The sequence below is a fragment of the Maudiozyma barnettii genome (genome assembly GCF_903064755.1).
Source record: "Maudiozyma barnettii strain CLIB 1767 genome assembly, contig: KABA2_07, whole genome shotgun sequence".
Classification (NCBI taxonomy): Eukaryota; Fungi; Ascomycota; class Saccharomycetes; order Saccharomycetales; family Saccharomycetaceae; genus Maudiozyma; species Maudiozyma barnettii.
In genome coordinates, this window is record NW_024545244.1 from 282,157 (window position 1) to 301,268 (window position 19,112).

The 19,112-nt window shown below is 32.8% G+C and overlaps 6 protein-coding genes across 6 annotated transcripts; 2 read left to right on the plus strand and 4 right to left on the minus strand.

The window, feature by feature from the left end:
• Window positions 1-69: 69 nt before the first annotated feature.
• On the minus strand, window positions 70-504 carry TVP15 (Tvp15p; the record flags this gene model as incomplete). The annotated part of the gene is made up of 1 exon (XM_041551629.1): window positions 70-504. One exon carries the CDS (start codon window positions 502-504, stop codon window positions 70-72), a length of 435 nt encoding a protein of 144 aa, XP_041407563.1.
• Window positions 505-1,290: 786 nt separating this feature from the next.
• On the minus strand, window positions 1,291-2,067 carry BMH2 (14-3-3 family protein BMH2; the record flags this gene model as incomplete). The annotated part of the gene is made up of 1 exon (XM_041551630.1): window positions 1,291-2,067. One exon carries the CDS (start codon window positions 2,065-2,067, stop codon window positions 1,291-1,293), a length of 777 nt encoding a protein of 258 aa, XP_041407564.1.
• A 3,328-nt stretch (window positions 2,068-5,395) lies between these two features.
• On the plus strand, window positions 5,396-6,109 carry GRX3 (monothiol glutaredoxin GRX3; the record flags this gene model as incomplete). The annotated part of the gene is made up of 1 exon (XM_041551631.1): window positions 5,396-6,109. One exon carries the CDS (start codon window positions 5,396-5,398, stop codon window positions 6,107-6,109), a length of 714 nt encoding a protein of 237 aa, XP_041407565.1.
• A 596-nt stretch (window positions 6,110-6,705) lies between these two features.
• On the plus strand, window positions 6,706-10,392 carry MSH6 (mismatch repair ATPase MSH6; the record flags this gene model as incomplete). Its single annotated transcript, XM_041551632.1, has 1 exon — window positions 6,706-10,392. The coding sequence occupies one exon, from the start codon at window positions 6,706-6,708 to the stop codon at window positions 10,390-10,392; it is 3,687 nt and encodes a 1,228-aa protein (XP_041407566.1).
• A 350-nt stretch (window positions 10,393-10,742) lies between these two features.
• KABA2_07S03014 (uncharacterized protein) lies at window positions 10,743-12,308 on the minus strand (the record flags this gene model as incomplete). Its single annotated transcript, XM_041551633.1, has 1 exon — window positions 10,743-12,308. The coding sequence occupies one exon, from the start codon at window positions 12,306-12,308 to the stop codon at window positions 10,743-10,745; it is 1,566 nt and encodes a 521-aa protein (XP_041407567.1).
• Window positions 12,309-14,001: 1,693 nt separating this feature from the next.
• DNF2 (aminophospholipid-translocating P4-type ATPase DNF2) lies at window positions 14,002-18,813 on the minus strand (the record flags this gene model as incomplete). Its single annotated transcript, XM_041551634.1, has 1 exon — window positions 14,002-18,813. The coding sequence occupies one exon, from the start codon at window positions 18,811-18,813 to the stop codon at window positions 14,002-14,004; it is 4,812 nt and encodes a 1,603-aa protein (XP_041407568.1).
• Between the last annotated feature and the right edge of the window lie 299 nt (window positions 18,814-19,112).

Sequence of the window (19,112 nt, forward strand, 5' to 3'; positions counted from 1 at the left end):
TTTATTATTATTCTTGATTTTTAAAAATCTATAATTATATACGTTTGTTATGTAATATTTTTGGAGGCATTAGATAACTTCATCATCATCATCAAATTCATCATCACCTACAGTTAAGGAACTACCTGCAACTTTGAAAAAATCTGGTTCTTCAATCATTGGCAGGAATTGGAATAAACAATAAGCAATACCACTTATTATTAGTAAAAAAGCAGACATCAATTTCAAAGCTCCACCGTGACATACCATAATACCTAATAAGATCTGTAATATACCTCTACCTAGAAAACTGAAATAAAAAGATGCAAAATTGTACAATTGAGTTGGTACTTTGAATTCCATCATTATAATCATTGCGGATAATGGGATTGCGAAAAGAGATAGCATAAAAACGTTAAAATCAGAAACTACATATGTCAATTGAGAAAGTGCAGCTAGTGAGCCAATTGCACCTATAGCTAGATTAGCGATCTTAATACCTTTCTTTGTGACTATAGTTGACATTTTTTTCTAGCTGTTACTTTTGTTATTAATATATTGTAATCACTTCAGGATAAAAACAATTAGTATATCTTAAGAAGAAATAACAATTATTTCTTATAAAAATAGAAGTTAATGAAAGTATTATGCTACGTATCAATAATTGCCCTTGATATTGTTACGTTCCTTCCTTTCTTCTAAAAACATACTATTTATTTTGTTTTTTTGGCTTATAAAATTTTGTATAAAGGGGTAACCAAAGGAGAAGACAAGGCTGACAAAGAATTATGCAATAAGGACAGTTTATAGTAACAATAGAAGAGTGTCGAAGTTAATTTAGGAGCATTATCTTTTAAAGAGTGTAGAATTTAGTATTTAACGATATTAATTGTCAATAATATTAATATAAATATTTATGTAGAATAATAATATTATAATTAAATAAGAAATATAATTGATATGATATGAGTGTAGTGATATAATGTTAAAAAGAAAAGAGAAAGAGAATAATAATAATAATAATATTAATAATAATAATAGTAGTAATAGATAGATTTAAGGGAAAAAAATAACAGTCAGGAATATTTGAGGTAAAAAGAACAAAGAAAAAGAGAAATAGACATATAAAATATTCTAATTCAATATCTTATTCTTTAGCGTATATCTATATTCTTAATTAATTATAAATAAAAACAAACAAACCACGTCTAGACTATTTTCTCCTATTTAAACTAAAAACACAGCAAAAAAAAGGAATTATTTATATTTTTTTATATGATTTTTTGTTCATTGTTATTTTTTTTTAGATATCTATTTGTTTTCAGCATCATTAGCATCATCATTCTTTGGAGCTTGATCTTCTTGGTTATCTTCAGACATATCAGAAGTCCATAAAGTCAAGTTATCTCTTAACAATTGCATTATCAAAGTACTATCTTTGTAAGATTCTTCGGATAAAGTATCCAATTCAGCAATAGCATCATCAAAGGCTTGTTTAGCCAAATGACAAGCTTTATCAGGAGAGTTTTGAATTTCGTAATAAAACACGGAGAAATTCAAAGCTAGACCTAAACGGATAGGATGAGTTGGAGGCAACTCAGTGGTGGCGATTTCAGAAGCAGTCTTGTAAGCTTCTAAAGAAGCATTAGTAGCTTGATCTCTTGCTTCACCACTAGAGAATTCAGCCAAATAACGGTGATAATCACCTTTCATCTTATAGTAGAAGACCTTAGATTCACCAGTAGTAGCAGATGGAATCAAATGGGCATCTAAGACGGACAAAATGTCATCAGAGATTTTAGTCAATTCATCTTCAATTTTAGAACGGTATTTTCTAATCAATGTTACTTGATGTTCTGATTTTTCTTTAGTTTCTTCTTTTTGTTCAATGGAAGAAACGATTCTCCAAGAGGCACGTCTAGCACCAATGACGTTCTTGTAAGCGACAGACAATAGGTTACGTTCTTCGACAGAAAGATCTTGACCTGAAGAAGCGACGTTCTTCATGTTTTCAACCATTTCTTCATAACGTTCAGCTTGTTCGGCCAATTTGGCTAGGTATACGGAATCTTCACGGCTTTCAGACATATTTGTGTATTGTGTATGTGTGTATAACTATATGTGTGTGGGTGTGTTAGTGTCTATGTTATTAATGGAATAAGTTATTTGTTTATTTGTTTTATAACTTCTCTTAAATTCACTATTTCAAGGGGTGTTATATTTATTTATTTTTTTTAACAGAAAAGCAAAAAAATAGAAAAAGACGAAAATTTAAAGAAAATAAAAAATTTCTCAAGGGGAGTAAAGAGCAAAAAAATAGTCAAAAGGGTGAAATTTTTAGTAATAAAGCTCTCTTTTAATTCTTAAAGAATAAGTTAAATTCAAATAAAATTCCTTTAATTGTTGTTATATATATATATGTAAGATTATGATGTTGTTTATCTTGTTATATAGGATGTAACACTTCACTCAATATGTAATCTTGTCATTCTATGTGTGTGTATTGCGTTGTCTCAGTGTTATCCTATCGTAACGGCAGTAATATCTGCCCCTCCCCCTCCCTCACTTCACTTAGCTTCCCCCGCGCGAGACCGTCGTTGTCCGCGTTACATAGACAATCAGAGAGAGGGATACGTTGATATTAATAGAGTGGGGGGATAGGATAATACTATCCCATTTTTATAAAGGCAGCTGGGAGTGAAGGGAGTAATAGGGAATAGGGATATACGTGAGAGGTTAAGCAGGATACTATAAGGACATATACAATCCATGATGAAAGTTTGGACGTATATGGTGTGTATTTAAGATAATAAGAGGAATATATTTTGTTTTTGTAAGAGAGCAATATTTGGCTGTGATTTTAAAGTAAATTTCTTGTAAGAATGAGATCTTATTAATTGGAACAAGGGGAGCTTATTCAGTGGACCTTTGTATGTATTTTAGATTACCACTACCTTATCTAAGTATCGTGCTTCTTTTTATTATTACAAAATAAACGGACTTTTGAATGGGATTTGAGTGTGAAACAGGTGACAATTTAATTATCACTCGATACGTATACTACGTCTATATATCTGAAATATTTTTGAAGTTTAATCACCTTTTACTCTGCAAAAAGGTTTAGCAATCTGTAATGTCACAGGTGCTTCCTCGTCTTTCTTGAACAAGATTTTACCTGCTGAATTTTAATTCTCATGACGACTCTGACAAATCTTTATCTTCTCCAAATTGGGACACAACCATTACTGGCACGGTAACTAGGAAACAAAAAATTAAATTTGAATTTATTGTAAGATCTTTGTATGAGCAGAAATTCATTACATCTCATAATATGGTAATAATAGGATAGGCATACATGGTTCATTTGATGATAATCTTGTTTTAGAGTAGCTATCGCTAATGAAATTTGCTAGATTGGAAGAGTTGGAACATGTTTCATTCTTTCCTCTTGTTTTTAATCGTCGATTCTTCTGAATTATAATGAGCAACCTAATGATATCCCAAATATCATACTGAAGATGAAACTGAGTCTCATATAATGAAAATTTTGACGCACATCCCCATGGCTGAAATATATCCTGATTGGTATTTCCCCTGATAATGTCTCAAAAATGCTGAAGTCGCGGAAAATAATTATGAAAGCAACAACCATGACAATGGGATTAAATAAACGCAACTGCCTAAAGTTAGTATAGTTAACAGATGTTGGCGTAGATTAATTATTCTGGAAAGACCACGAATCTGTGTTTCCAGTGCTGGACCTACCTAAGCGGGTGTTCAACACCTTTCCTTCTACATATATACATACAAAAAGAAGTTTCAATGTCGCCTCCAAGATTTCCAATAAGACACGTGCAGGTTTGATTGATAAATAATTCAAAAGGTTATGTGTTCTACGACATTAAATCAAATATCAAAATCACAGATATATGGTTTCTTAAGTGTCTACTGAGACAGCTGTTAAAAAGCCCCGAATTACTGAAAAAAAGGATGATGGTTTCAAAAAGTGAGAGACAGTGTAGTTGAAGTCATTATAATGGTTATTGGTTATATTACGTTAAATTATCAATATCAAAGTATTATAGATATTCAAAATGGTTAAGGGCGCCCTTGTTTGCGCTAATTATTAATCTATAGAATTGTAATGATTGGAAAATTCACACTACTTATATCCTGTATTTAACCTCACCTCATCCATTACGCCGCGCGTCATCGTGCATTGTGATGACACATATGCGTGAATGTGCATGAAGGAATACTTTTTGGGTATATTGAAATTATATAATATTTTATGTATTCTCTTTCATATTGTACATAAGAGTGTATAAGTTAATATTTCAAATATAACTTGTAGATGAACATCTCATTTATATATATGAGAGTTGTCATTCAGTTACTAACCGAGACCCTTTAATTGCTGAAGATTACTCTCATTGTATCAGAAAAATTTAACTTTTTATTTCATAATGTAATACGTTCTGTCTCTTGATTTATTATTTTCAATTTGGCCGAGTTCTATCGGTAACATATTATTAAGTAAAGAGAGAATAGAACAAGATATATGACAAAAACTTGTGGAAAACTCTATGTTTTATATATTCTGAGAAAGTTCAAAACTTCAATTAAAACTGTAAAATATTTAAAATACTCGAATTGTTGAAGTTATTGTCACCACGTTTACTTTATAACTTACACTTTCAATCAAGTAAGGGATGTCTTCCACTACTCTTAGAGAGTTCGTAAATTTCTCCTTTAAAATATTATTGTATAAACATCTTCTATTATTATCCACTTATAGATAGGATAGTCATCTCGTATGTCTTTTGCAATCATCCAAATCCCTTCTTTTTGACCCTCATTGTAAATAGAAATATATTTAATTACATCAAACCATACATTACTAATACATATATTCTGCATTACTAACACACTGCCCTCTGATTGGCTCACCACCGAGTTTACACACTCTCTCTCACGGTGAATATTTACGTCCCACGGTCGTTGCCCTCACCAAATTTCGAACTGCACGGCAAATTTTCTACTGAGATTTCAGACAGCTTAAACCCAAAAAGTCAATTTTTTTGATTTTTATTTGAAATTTCTGAGAATTCTGAAATTTATTGGCCGCATCATCGGTTTTGGTGGGAAATACCTTCTCATTTTCTCTCGATCTCAGAGAACTAAGACAGTTGGATTATTAATACAGTAATTTGGACATAAACTTTCAAGGTATTGCAATTTTATTAAGTGCTATATATATATATATATAGGTTGGTGATTACTTGAAGGTTTTCTATTTTTGGTTGGTATTAATTATTGTTTAACCCTTGATGAAATTTAAATTGTATTAACTGAGTCATCGAAAAGATAAAACAATCGGATAATCTATATATTAATCTTTTATTACTGAAAAACAATGCCAGTTAATCAAATCACAAATCAAGACGAATTCACAAGACTGACAACCACCGATGCTGGTGACAAATTAATTGTTCTGTATTTTCAAACCGTTTGGGCCGAACCATGTAAACAAATGGGTGAAGTATATTCTGCTATCAGTGACGAACCTTCTAATAAAGATATTTCTTTCTTATCGATAGATGCTGATAATAACTCTGAAATTGCTGAGTTATTCGAAATATCCGCAGTGCCTTATTTTGTATTGATTCAAAAGGGTACCATTCTAAAAGAATTATCAGGTGCTGATCCCAAGGAGTTCATTAACTTATTAGATGAATGTAAGAAATTTATTGAGAATAAAGGGACAAATGCACCAAAGGCTGAAGAGGAAACTGAAGAACCTGAAGGTGAATCTGAGGAAGAAGTGTTCGCCAGATTGACTAAATTGGTTAATGCTGCCCCTGTCATGTTATTTATGAAGGGGACTCCATCCGAACCAAAATGTGGATTTTCAAGACAATTAGTGGGTATCCTAAGAGAACATCAGGTTAGATTTGGGTTCTTTGATATCTTAAGAGATGATGCCATAAGACAAAGTTTGAAAAAGTTTTCTGATTGGCCAACTTTCCCACAATTGTACATAAACGGTGAATTCCAAGGTGGTTTGGATATAATTAAGGAATCTCTTGAAGATGATCCTGAATTTTTCCAACATACTATTCAACAATAAGCTTCGTAATCACTGTTTATGTATTAATTGTTCAATATGTTGCAATACAGGAATATAGATATTGGAGATATACGTATCACAGACAATAGGAAATGGATAGCACAAGAAGAACAAGATAATATATAAGTATAGCTTCTTTCACCTTCAAGCAATTCAAATGTAAATTTATTTTACCATGCTGTTAGCACGTAACTCGTATGTATAGAGGCGCATTATATTATATTATATTATTTATTATAGCTTTAAACAAGATAGAATTCTTTTGTTTTACAAATCATTATGAGCACTACATCATAAATTGTATGTAAAATAATAATACTAAATATGGGTGTATATATATATATATATATATATATGCAATTAAGAAGTCCATCGGCCCAAACGCGTTACGCGAAAAAATCCTTTTATCGTCTATTTATTCAATATGAAATTTTAGTTCAATTTTATTTGTTATATTACATTTATTTAATTCTAGGTATAAAATCTTCTGTATTGTTCCATTTAAATTTGCTTTATATGAGAAATTACAACTTCGACGAAATTCAAACAAAGCATTTTGGATCAATATTTATTTCAGAATAGACCACAATAACATTATGGCACCTGTCACTCCAAGGACATCGAAGGTCCTACAAGGTAATAATGGTAACAATTCATCAAACAAGAAGATGAAACAATCTAGTTTGTTATCATTTTTCTCAAAATCATCATCTACACCAACCCAAAAGGGTGGACCCGTTGGTAAGTCACCTTTTTCGAGTCCGAAAATTACTGCTATCAATAGTAGTAATACATCAATTGTCAAAAAATCGGGTCAACCAATTGAAATAGAATTAGATGATTCATTTGATAAAGTTGAAATTGGAAAGGTACCTATCCAGAACTCACTACAACCTATAACAAAAACAGTTGGAGAAAGCTCAACCGAGCATATTATTTCTGCAGATGAAACTTTGATAGAGAAATCTTCTGACGGTTCATCTGATAGAAGAACTAAGAGATCAGTAAATTATGCGGAAAGTGATGATGATAATGATGATGACCGCATTCAATTATCATCTTCCAAATATAATAAGAAGCAAAAACTTTTTGCTGAAGATTCAGATGAAGATGATGAATATGTTCCATCTAAAAAAGAACTAAAGGAAGAAAAAATGAATGAAAGTGTTGACGATTCAAATTTCATTGATGATGGTGATGAAGATGATGACGATGATGACGATGATGACCTTATTGCATTATCTACAAAACCTAAAAAGGTTAATCCAACAAAAAGGAGAATGATAGAAGCAACAGTAAGATCTAAACCGAAACCAAGTATAGCAATTCAAAAATCAAAACCTAAGACCGGATCAAATTTTGCAAAACATAATGAGGAAAGATATTATTGGTTAGTTGATGAAAAGGATGCTGAAAAACGACCTGTTTCCGATCCAGAGTATGATTCTAGAACACTGTATATTCCTTCAGCAGCTTGGGCTAAATTCACTGCCTTCGAAAAGCAATATTGGGAAATAAAGTCTAAGATGTGGGATTGTATTGTTTTCTTTAAAAAGGGTAAATTTTTTGAATTATATGAAAAAGATGCTCTCTTGGCCAATTCTTTATTTGATTGGAAACTAGCCGGTAACGGTCGTGCTAACATGCAATTAGCAGGTATCCCTGAAATGAGTTTCGAGTACTGGGCTTCGCAATTTATTGAACATGGTTATAAAGTGGCAAAAGTGGATCAAAAGGAATCAATGTTGAGTAAAGAAATGAGAGAAGGTTCTAAGGGTATCGTCAAAAGAGAATTGGAATGTGTTTTGACTGCTGGTACCTTAACAGATGGTGATATGATACATTCAGATCTTGCTACTTATTGTTTGGCTATCAGGGAAGAATCCGGTGACTTTTATATGCATGATGACTATTCTGTTGATGAAAAATCTAATCCAGATAGAATATTTGGTATTTCTTTTATCGATACATCTACTGGTGAAGTTCAATTAATTGAATTTGGGGATGACAATGAATGCACAAAATTGGACACAATTATGTCACAAGTTAAACCAAAAGAAATCATTATTGAAAAGGATAATTTGAGTAATATTGCCAATAAAATCGTTAAATTCAATGCCTCCTCTAGACCAATATTTAATGAAATCAAACCTGAAGTGGAATTTTATGATTATGAAAAAACGTACGACGTTCTTACTTCCGATGATTTCAAGTATTTCAAAAATGTTGATAATTGGCCAGAGGTCCTACAATCTTACTATAAGAACCAGAAAAAGGTTGGTTTCAGCGCTTTTGGTGCATTACTATACTACTTAAAATGGCTCCAACTAGATAAAAGTCTGTTGTCTATGGGTAATATGAAGGAATATGATCCTGTTAAATCTCAGAATTCTTTGATATTAGATGGTATTACACTACAAAACTTGGAAATATTTAGTAATTCATTTGATGGCACTTCTAAGGGTACTCTTTTCCAATTATTCAATAAATCTATCACTGCAATGGGTAAGAGAATGATGCGAAGATGGTTAATGCATCCATTACTTAATGAGGATGATATTAACAAGAGGTTGGATAGTGTCGATTTACTAATATCTAACTTGGAATTAAAAGACAATATAGAAAGTGTTTTTAGCAGATTACCAGATCTGGAAAGATTATTGGCTAAGATTCATACATGTACCATAAAGGTGAAAGATTTTGAAAGAGTTATTCAAGGTTTTGAGGATATTGAGAATCTGCTGCTGCTGTTAAAGGACTCTGATATCGAATTGAGAGGTGCCTTGGATATTTTCTTAAAGCAAATACCAGAATCCCTTTATGCTAATATTGATACCTGGAAAAACGCATTTGATAGAGTCAAAGCATCTGAAGAAGGTATCATCCTTCCACATAGAGGCATTGAAACAGATTTTGATAAATCATTGGATGAAATTGAGGCTTTAGAAAACGAACTATACGAGCTATTGAACCAATATAAAAAGAAATACCATTGTTCTGACATTTGTTTTAAGGATTCAGGTAAAGAAATATACACCATAGAATTTCCAGTTAAAGCAGTTAAAAATGTCCCTTCAGACTGGGTACAGATGGCTGCAAATAAATCTACAAAAAGATATTATTCTGACGAAGTTAGAATTTTGGCGAGGTCAATGGCAGAGGCTCGTGAGACACATAAGGCATTAGAAGAGGATCTAAGAACAAGACTGTGCCGAAAATTCGACTCCGCTTTCATGGATACTTGGACTCCTACAGTATATGCCATTTCTAATATTGATTGTTTGTTGGCTCTAACAAAGACATCGGAGTCTCTAGGTTTCGTTGCATGTAGACCCAGTTTTGTCGATGATGTGGACAAAAATACCGGAGAGAAACTAAATGGATTTATGAGGTTTAAACAATTAAGACATCCCTGTTTTGGATTAGGGAGTACTATTGCAAAGGATTTCATCTCTAACGATATTGAATTGGGTAATGGGAGACCACAACTAGGATTATTAACTGGTGCAAATGCAGCTGGTAAATCGACAGTTTTAAGAATGACATGTGTGGCTGTTATAATGGCACAAATGGGTTGTTATGTTCCTTGTGAATCTGCATCATTGTCGCCAGTGGACAGAATAATGACACGTTTGGGTGCTAATGATAACATTATGCAAGGGAAATCGACATTCTTTGTCGAATTATCAGAAACTAAGAAAATTTTGGACTTAGCAACCAGAAGATCGTTACTTGTAGTGGATGAATTGGGTAGAGGTGGTTCTTCAAGTGATGGTTTTGCCATTGCTGAAAGTGTCTTGCACCATGTTGCAACACATATTCAGAGTCTTGGTTTTTTTGCTACACATTACGCCAATTTAGGATTAAGTTTTAAGGGACATCCCCAAGTTAGACCTATGAAAATGGCAATCCTGGTCGACGAAGAAACAAGAAATGTTACATTCCTCTACAAATTAGAAGACGGTCAAAGTGAAGGTTCATTTGGTATGCACGTTGCAACAATGTGTGGTATATCAAAATCAATTGTTGATAATGCTCAGAATGCAGCTGACAAATTTGAGCATACTACTAGAATAATAAAGGAGAAGCAAAAAGCAACAAGTGGTATTCAGGGAGAAATTGTAGATATACCATTAGGTTTACAAAGCGACTTCGTAAGATTACTATATGGTGATGGTGTTAAAAATACCAAATTGGGTACCGGAGAGGGTGTTCTGATTTACGATAATAATGTCAAAAGAAATGTTTTAGAAAATATTTTCAGCATCATTGAAGATTTATAGACATTTTTAATTTTTAGAACCAGTACGTAAGATTTCAATGTGTAATTAAGAAACTTTCATTTCTGAGGAAGTTAATATAGAAAATAATTAAAGTGAAGAAAAATTATAGATAGTTTCAAGATTCTATTATTTAACGATTGGGTATTAAAATGTCCGTTATGTACAATTTGTTTTTTTGTCCGAAGCATGGCGCTTAAAAACTATTTATTTACAACGAACATTTAAAATCAAGTTACCTAAAACACGTCCTCAAGTTTAGCAACAAATACTAGTGTCCATCTTAATTATGAATTAGTCTAGTTGTCATTGATATTTATTGTTCAAATCGTACGACCTGTGGCCATACTTTATTATTTAAGAATATTTAAAATATCATCCAATTCTTGTTTAATTGGTGATGAATTATTATTGATTGGAAATATCGCCTCGATATTATCAAAATCGATAGCTCCAAATTTAGGACTAATCTCTCCATCATCATGTTTTATATCACGATCGATGTTAGCATGAAAAGGATTATTTTCCATATTGTTATCTACTTGAAGTTCGTTTGCTAAACATTGTTGGGAGTTTAAATGTTCTAAATCATTCATATAGGATTGAATAGTAACCGTACTACCTGTAACTGTGCGTGATATATTATTAGATGCTGTCGAATGTTTTTGAGGATTAAGTTCCTCTATTCCTATGCTCATTATTAATCCCATATCTAAGGATTCTGAATATGGATCATGATATTCGGTTGGTAAGGACACTGCTGTCCTCTCTGGATCGATCAATTGATCAGATATACTTCCATGATGTTGTTGGTTAAAGGAATTATCTAAGCTACCATCATTAGGACTACTATCCGCCGCACTATTGAAATTATCAATATAGGAGTGCCCATTACTCGGCACGGAATTATTATACATCGATAGATCAAATGCTGTTGATTCTAAATTTGATGATAGTGTGGTTGTACTTACTGATCCAGTTCCCTTTGGTAATTTATATATGGAATTCTTGTTAGAGACAACCCGCTTCGCATATGGTGACACCCCATTATATGACGCATGTTTTGTGAAATTTGGCATTACTGCGGAAGACGGTCTTTGAGCAGATATGTTGTGAATACTATTGGCATAAAATGCAGATGACGGTGTTCCAATAGCTGGGGAGGAAGGTGTTGAAGAGGAGGACATATAAAACCTAGTCGTCGTTGGTGTTATAACTCTACTTCTTCTGTCCATATTTACAATTTTACTGAAATCCATATTTGCATCATTTTCATCATGATTAGTACCACTAGTAGTAGAACTATCTTTTATAACAATTTGTTGAGGACGAATATTATCATTTGAGTTGGCTTGAATTTCATCGATTGGAAATATATTATTTTGTCTAGCTCCACAAAAATTGAGGGTAGTTGGCGCTGATTCTCTTTTCAAAGATTTATTACTTGAATTTAATTTTGAAACATTAGTAGGGGAAGAAGAAAAGGACGACGAAGAGGATCCAGTATCCACAGTTTTTGAAGTAGTACCATTTGATTCGGGGATATTTGTCGTCGGTTTATCCTTGGCTGGCTTCTTCTCTTCCACCGTATAATTAACAAAAATAGTTTCATTTGAACTTTCTTTTAGTACAGTAACATTCTTTTTTATCCTCTTCTTATTTTTTATCTTATTTGTTATTGGATTGAGCAATACAGGAGGTTGTGTTGTTTGTTGTTGTTGCTGTTGGAGTGATATGAAATTAGGTATCAATTGTTGTGTAATATTATAATGCTCTGCAGCTAGCTGGCTATGTAACATCATCTCATTACCATTCGGTATACCACCACGAGGCATCTTCCATCTATTCATAGAATCTGATATTGGGGTATTGCTCTTTGGCATATCAGACATACCGTCATTTGTAATATTTAAATTCATGTTTAACCTGAATATAAATATATATAATATAACGTATGTTTTTTAGTATACGTACTGTGAAATATGGTAATACCTATAGAAGTTCCGTTTATAATGTTTTGGGTTACTAGTATAAGAATATATATATAGCTAATTTCATGACAATAATATATATGTGTATATATATGAGTATGAAATAAAGATGAAAGGATAAACAGTCAAAGAAGAGAAAAAAATTCTATATATCTAAACTGAGATGGAACTTTACAAATGAACACTAAAAACGCCAATCATTAGAATGGAAGCGAAGGGGCTATCTGAGTTAAGATTAAATGAAATAATCAAATATTGATGATGAGTGTGCCAATAAAGTAAAGCGCAGGACCAAATATATGCATGTCTTCTATTTTACAAATAGAAAGAAAACGCCAAAACTGAGAAAGAAAGAAAAAGGAATTGAATGAAGATTAAAAATTCAAATTGTAAGTCACTTTTTAGTTTGTAAACTGTGAATATTCATCTAGCTCTTTTAACGCATCATTTAGTAAACTTATCAGAAAATGAAGTGCAAATTTGAATTTACGCACACCACACAGTTTTACCGTTATCTTCCTCTATCCCGCTTCTATCGTCTCTGACAGAGACAAACCCTAAACTTCAATAATATTTCATTTTGATGATGGTGACCAATAAAAAAATCCAAAATCTTCGTAAGCATTAGTTACTTACACAAAGTCAGTAGAAAGCGACCAAAAATACCCAGGTAAATCCCATTGTAACTTATACCAAGAGTCTGTCAAACCTCAATCGAATATAAAGCAAATTCAGTGGACGCTTCGAACAAAACATATTTCCCCATACTTCAAGATATAGTTCTTTTCTTAAAATCTTAAGAGCTGCGGAAAGCTTAAATTATCTTAAATCTTACATTTTTCATTTTCTTATGTAAAAATACATTATTCCTAAGAAATAGTGCACAGCTCTCTGTTGTCCAACCAGCGACAAATTTGAAAAAAATCAAAAAAAAGAAATATTTCAAAGATTTTGAGAATGCCAACCAAGAACGATGAAAACATTACAGTAGGCCTCTTACGGAAATTAGTCTGACCATCTCATTAAATTCCAACAAACTTTAGCTTTTTCAGATGAAAATAACTACAGGGTGTCCTCTAAAGCTTCTGATATCTACCACCCTATTTAATGTACCTATATTACTTAAACAGTATAGTAGTCAGTTCTTGTGCTAAGAAATTTCCGAAGAGAGTAGCAATATTAATGTTTCCTTATAGAAACGAACTACTGTTCTGGGCGTGTGGTAGATTCTTATAACAAAAATATTACTACTGATATTTCTGGGCGGTAAGATGAAGACCGGGAGTACCTGATACTGAGATTTACTCTGAATATCAGGTACTCTTCAACGTAGAGAGTGATGTCCTTATATAAATTCTTTATCGGACTGAGAGATAACTGAATGAGCCAAATGTGATCTTTTCTAATAACAACCAGATCTTCCCTCAAAAGGTTCTCCAATAGAAAACGTTCATATATTTGTTGACACATTTCTAAATTTTTTAGTTAAGGATCAGGGTGTATGGTCATCTAAATAACCTTTATAAAATATCTTTCCAGACACCCTAGTTGTTTGTGGTTTAAAATATTAAAATTGTATTATGATGTCTATATGTATATATATGTAAATGTTTTTATTTAATCATGATCTACTGCTTTTTTTCATTAAATTAGCAGCTTGTGTCAAACCTGGAAGATCTAACGATACACGCGCACGTTCTACACTGTATCTATTATCCAATTGATTGGATGCTAACATACTTTCCCTTGTTCTATCTAACGACGTTCTAACACGCGATTGATTCATAGAACGCCTGCCTTCTACCCATGAATCCATTGATTTCATTGGGGCACGCCCTGTAACATCTGATGACACCGAAGGCACCCATCGTATATCTTGATCTTGATCTCTAGCACTCTTATCGTATGAATCCATAGGGATTTCTTCAACAATCACAGAGTCCCTTGATTCCATAGCAGAATCACCTCCTACAGCATCCTGGGGATTGTATTCGCCTTCGAACATATTATCACCTATCATATAATCGTCACGTTTGATTTTCTTTTGTTCTGGATCGGTGGGGTCATAATTCTCAGGGTAATTGTCATATGCACCGTTGGCCCACATCTCTTTAACAACATCGACATCTGTTGGATTTATCATTTGTTGAACAGAATTGAATGTAAACCTTGGTAAAATACAGAAGAAGATACCTATCACAAGGACAGCCCAAAAGGATGGGGTAGAGTAAACACGGTCGGCAGATTTGAAAAATTCATAACTGTTAAGGGAACTTGACCAAATACCGGTCCAACCGAAATATACGGCAATGGATAAAATTATGAATAACCCAGTAAACCAATCCCAACGTTTTTGACCCATAAGAATATACATGTTACAGGAAATAACAGCAATACCAGTGACAGGGACACCAACATAGAAACGATGGTCTAATCCTAAACCATTATTAGTTACAATCATATTCCTACGGTATACCAAATATGGAAAGAAATAACAAATGGCAGACTGGTACAGACCATCAAACATATACCATAAAAATTTTGTTTGATTCCAATCCTTACGAAGGATACCAGATCTATACAACTCTGGAACAATCAAGGAAATTTTGTCTGACACATCTTGATCAAGTACACCTAATAGGATGACTGGAACAGATGTAAAGGCTAAATTATAAAATGTCAAATATGTGAATTCAAATAGATATGAACCATCAAAATCATTATGAACACCATACCAGAATAAAGTCATTGTGAAAATTAAATTCTTGTAGAAAAATTGTGGAATCATTTCAGCAAGTCTCTTATAGCACCATCTTCCATGTACTAATAATAATCTTGTTAAATAACGGAATTGGCCAATAGCGAAATCAGAACACATAACGGCTTGTCTACCTTCTTCCCCTGCAATACCGACACCGACATCAGCGGACTGAATCATTGCCACATCATTTGAACCATCACCAATAGCTAATGTCATAACATCCAGAGATTGCTTCACTAATTTAACAACAGCCGCCTTTTGAGATGGTGAAACTCTACAGCATAAAACAGCTTTACAATTCTTGCATAACAATAAAAAGTTACGTCTCATTTCTGGGCCTGTTAAAGCAATTTTCAATGCTTCACCATCAATAATTACGGCAAAATCATTCTTTGGAACTGAGTGATCATTCTTTGCGTTTTCTAAATCTTCTTCGGTACCTGATAGTCCAAATTTTTCATGTAAATATTTAGAAGTTAGGTTCAAAACAATAGATTCAGGGTTATCACCCAGATCTTGTACGTCGTCACCTTCAGCTTTGATAACTAATAGTTCCATATCTGTGTTTAAAACATTACATGAAAATCCAATGTTGATAGCTGTTTCAACTTTATCACCAGTCAACACCCAAAGCTTAATACCAGCTTCAGCTAAAAGTGCAATCGAATCTGGGACACCATCTTGTAATTTATCCTCTATGGCTGTACCACCAAGTAATATCAAATCACGTTCAATTAATTCAGATACTTTATCTAATTCAGCTTCTCTATCAACAAGAGCTTCAGCAGCAACATTATATTTTTCACTCCAGGCCATATATTCCGTCCAACTAATTTCTCTTTGCGCAACACACAAAGTTCTTAAACCTTCAGTGGCATATTGTTCAAGATGCAACGCTGTCTTTTCTAATAAACTTTCTTCATTTTTTGTAGTATCCAATCTTGAATATATGATTGAATCTGCACCTTTACAAATCAGTAGTACAGTTGGGTTAGAATTAGCATCTTTTGCGGGTAATTTGATAATACAACTCATTCTCTTTCTAGTAGAATTAAACTCAAGAATATTTAAAACTTCAAACTCTTTTTGTACACCTTGGATTTCTAGAACTATTATGTTCTTCTTATTATCAATTAATGAAAAACCAACATCTCTTGAAGTTGTAACTAAAGCTGCTTCATCTGGAGATTGCGCTTGAAGCTCTAATTTATTTGGATCCTGTTCATTTTTCTCTACTAGAACAGTATGACATAGACCTAATGCTAACATAAAATGAGAACAACATTTTTGTTGAATATCACCACTGGCTCCATCCAAATCATTTGCATACTCCTTAGAAACAAAAGTCAATCGTTCTGGATCAAATTGTGAATTGTTTGAGATCGATTCCAACTTATTGATCATTTCTTCCCTATCGATACGAATAGCTTCACGTTCACGTTGACCTTCTTCCTCCACATCAATACCTTGCCTCTTTCTTAGTCCCGCTAGTGCTTCTGTATAAGCTCGACCATAAGATACACCGTTAATTGTACATTTTTTAAATTCCATTACGTTCTGAGTTAAAGTACCAGTTTTATCTGAAAAAATGTATTCAATTTGTCCCAGATCATCGGATATATTCCATGATTTGGGAGTACATGGATAATCAAGTTTAGTATTATAAAGCATGACATCCAAATAAATAAAAATTGCTTGTGCTGTCTTAATAATTTCAATAGAAATGTATAATGAAATAGGAACCAATGATTGATACAGGATAAGTGCGACCCAAAATGAGACAAACCCATTTGTTGCAGGTTTCCCTGCAATAGTACCAAATTCGAAAAAATCTCTTGACTCAGGTTTTCTACTATAATAAACACCATTAATAATACCAGCAACGAAACATAGACAGAATAAAAATACGAAGTTAAATAAAACAGATAGGTTTAATTCTCTTGAGATTCTTGATTTTTTAGTTGGTGTTATACCAGAGTTTAACATGATTTTAGTATCATCACCAGTAAATAAAACCACACCCATTGCCCATTTGGTGTTTCTTAAAGTACAACCACGCAATAACATGTTGTTGATGGAAATAGGTTCATTGTGGTATGTGTTAGTATCAGATTCTATCCATTTCAAGTTACCTTGGTATAAGTATAAATTAGAGTGGGGACCTTCACTTTCTAACCAAAATTTGGTTCTTGTAATATCACGAGATGTTTTAACATTGGAACTACATTTCAAGGATTGACGGACTTTTAAATTAGTTTCCCCATCTAAATTTTTAGTTTCAACATAACAACCTCCATCATTATCTGAGGTGGATAAAATAATCAAATCAGCAGGGATTTCATCATTATTATGAACACGAACAATATCACCTACACGTACATTTTTCCAATAATTTTTCTTAAATTTACATTCTGGTCTCAGTGGTAAATTTGGATCAAGTATGGTAGCGTTACTATTAGTTTTGTCACCATAATTAATCGTGTTGTTATCATATTCTAAGGATGGACGAATCATATCGTAGGAAGGTCGCGTATAATCAGCAGATGGTCTATAACTCTGGTAAGAATCCAATGAATTTCTTGGTAGATCCTTCCCCCCAGCTCTTTTCATTCTCATTTCTTTTAATTTTCTATCCTTTCTTGCTTCTTTGCCCGTAGCAGTAAAATGTTCACTTAAAAATTGAAAGAATTGCATCATTAATCTAGTATTTGCCTTTTTGAATTTTCTCCATAGTGAAACATTGTCAAATGGAACATTGTCGTTCTCCATACCATCCAATATATGAGTCTTTGTATTATTAACTTCCATATCCAATATTGTTCTTCTTGAGTCCTCGAACCCATCCTTAATAGCAGTCAGGATAACAATAACGATCAACGGCACAGCTGCCAGACCTGCATTAGGGACACCAAAGATTTGGAAAGCACCTAAAATAATTAAGATTAAGAAATAAACATTAGCAAAATTTTTAAATTGATTAAAAATATTTTTGGGGAAAAAAGATAAAGGTGTATATTTCGTGGTTCTAATTTTATTTCTTGAGTAATTCATAATTGGTTTCCCATCTTCATCCTTCATGTCATTAGGTAAAGGTAGATTAAAATAAACAGAACGTAATTCCGAAGATCTATTACGTCTTGCAGCATCCTCCGCTTCATCAATATTTTTTTCATCCTGGAATGCTTTCTTAATATTCTGTTGTGCCCATTTCATTGTCCTTGAACGATCCACACCTAGATTCTTCGAATGTGTCTTATCTCTTAAAGTAGCAAACCTCATTCTCTTAACCTCATTCATATCTCCTCTAGTAGATTGATTCAAATCCTGTGTGGAAACATCCTTTGAATCCGAATTTTCAAATATTTCTACTGATTCAAACTTTGCCATGTCCTCCCCTAGCATCGGTGTCTTAGTAAAAGAATGAACGTCATTCTTTTCCTGGGGACTATCACTACTTAGGTCTCTATCGGTTCCTTCGGATTTACTACTACCAGTTCTTACATTTGATTTGTTTTGATGTTCTTGTTGTGATCGATTTTCATTGGAAGTGAATGGGTCACTTGTACCGAATTCAAAGACATCATCAAATGGTGAAAGGATTTTATTATTCGGAGATCTTGATGTCTCATTAATATGAGACGGTATATTATTACTATTATTATCTTCACTCATCAAATTTCCATATAGATATAAGTGTATATATTTGAGGTGGGTAAACGGTCAATATCCTCAACCAATGGTAAAAAAATAGAAATACAGCAATAGAATATAATAGAAAAGGAATAAAATAGGGGAATATCGTTATTAGCTGATCCCAGTATATCAAAAATAAATTTTTTCGATTCCTAACTACCTAAAAAAAATATGATCCGTCAGATTACGCTTATATCTTAATTAGTATCTATCAACTCTACTAACGTTCAATTATAATTACCACAAACGATATATATATGTGAAAAGATCATTCAAGA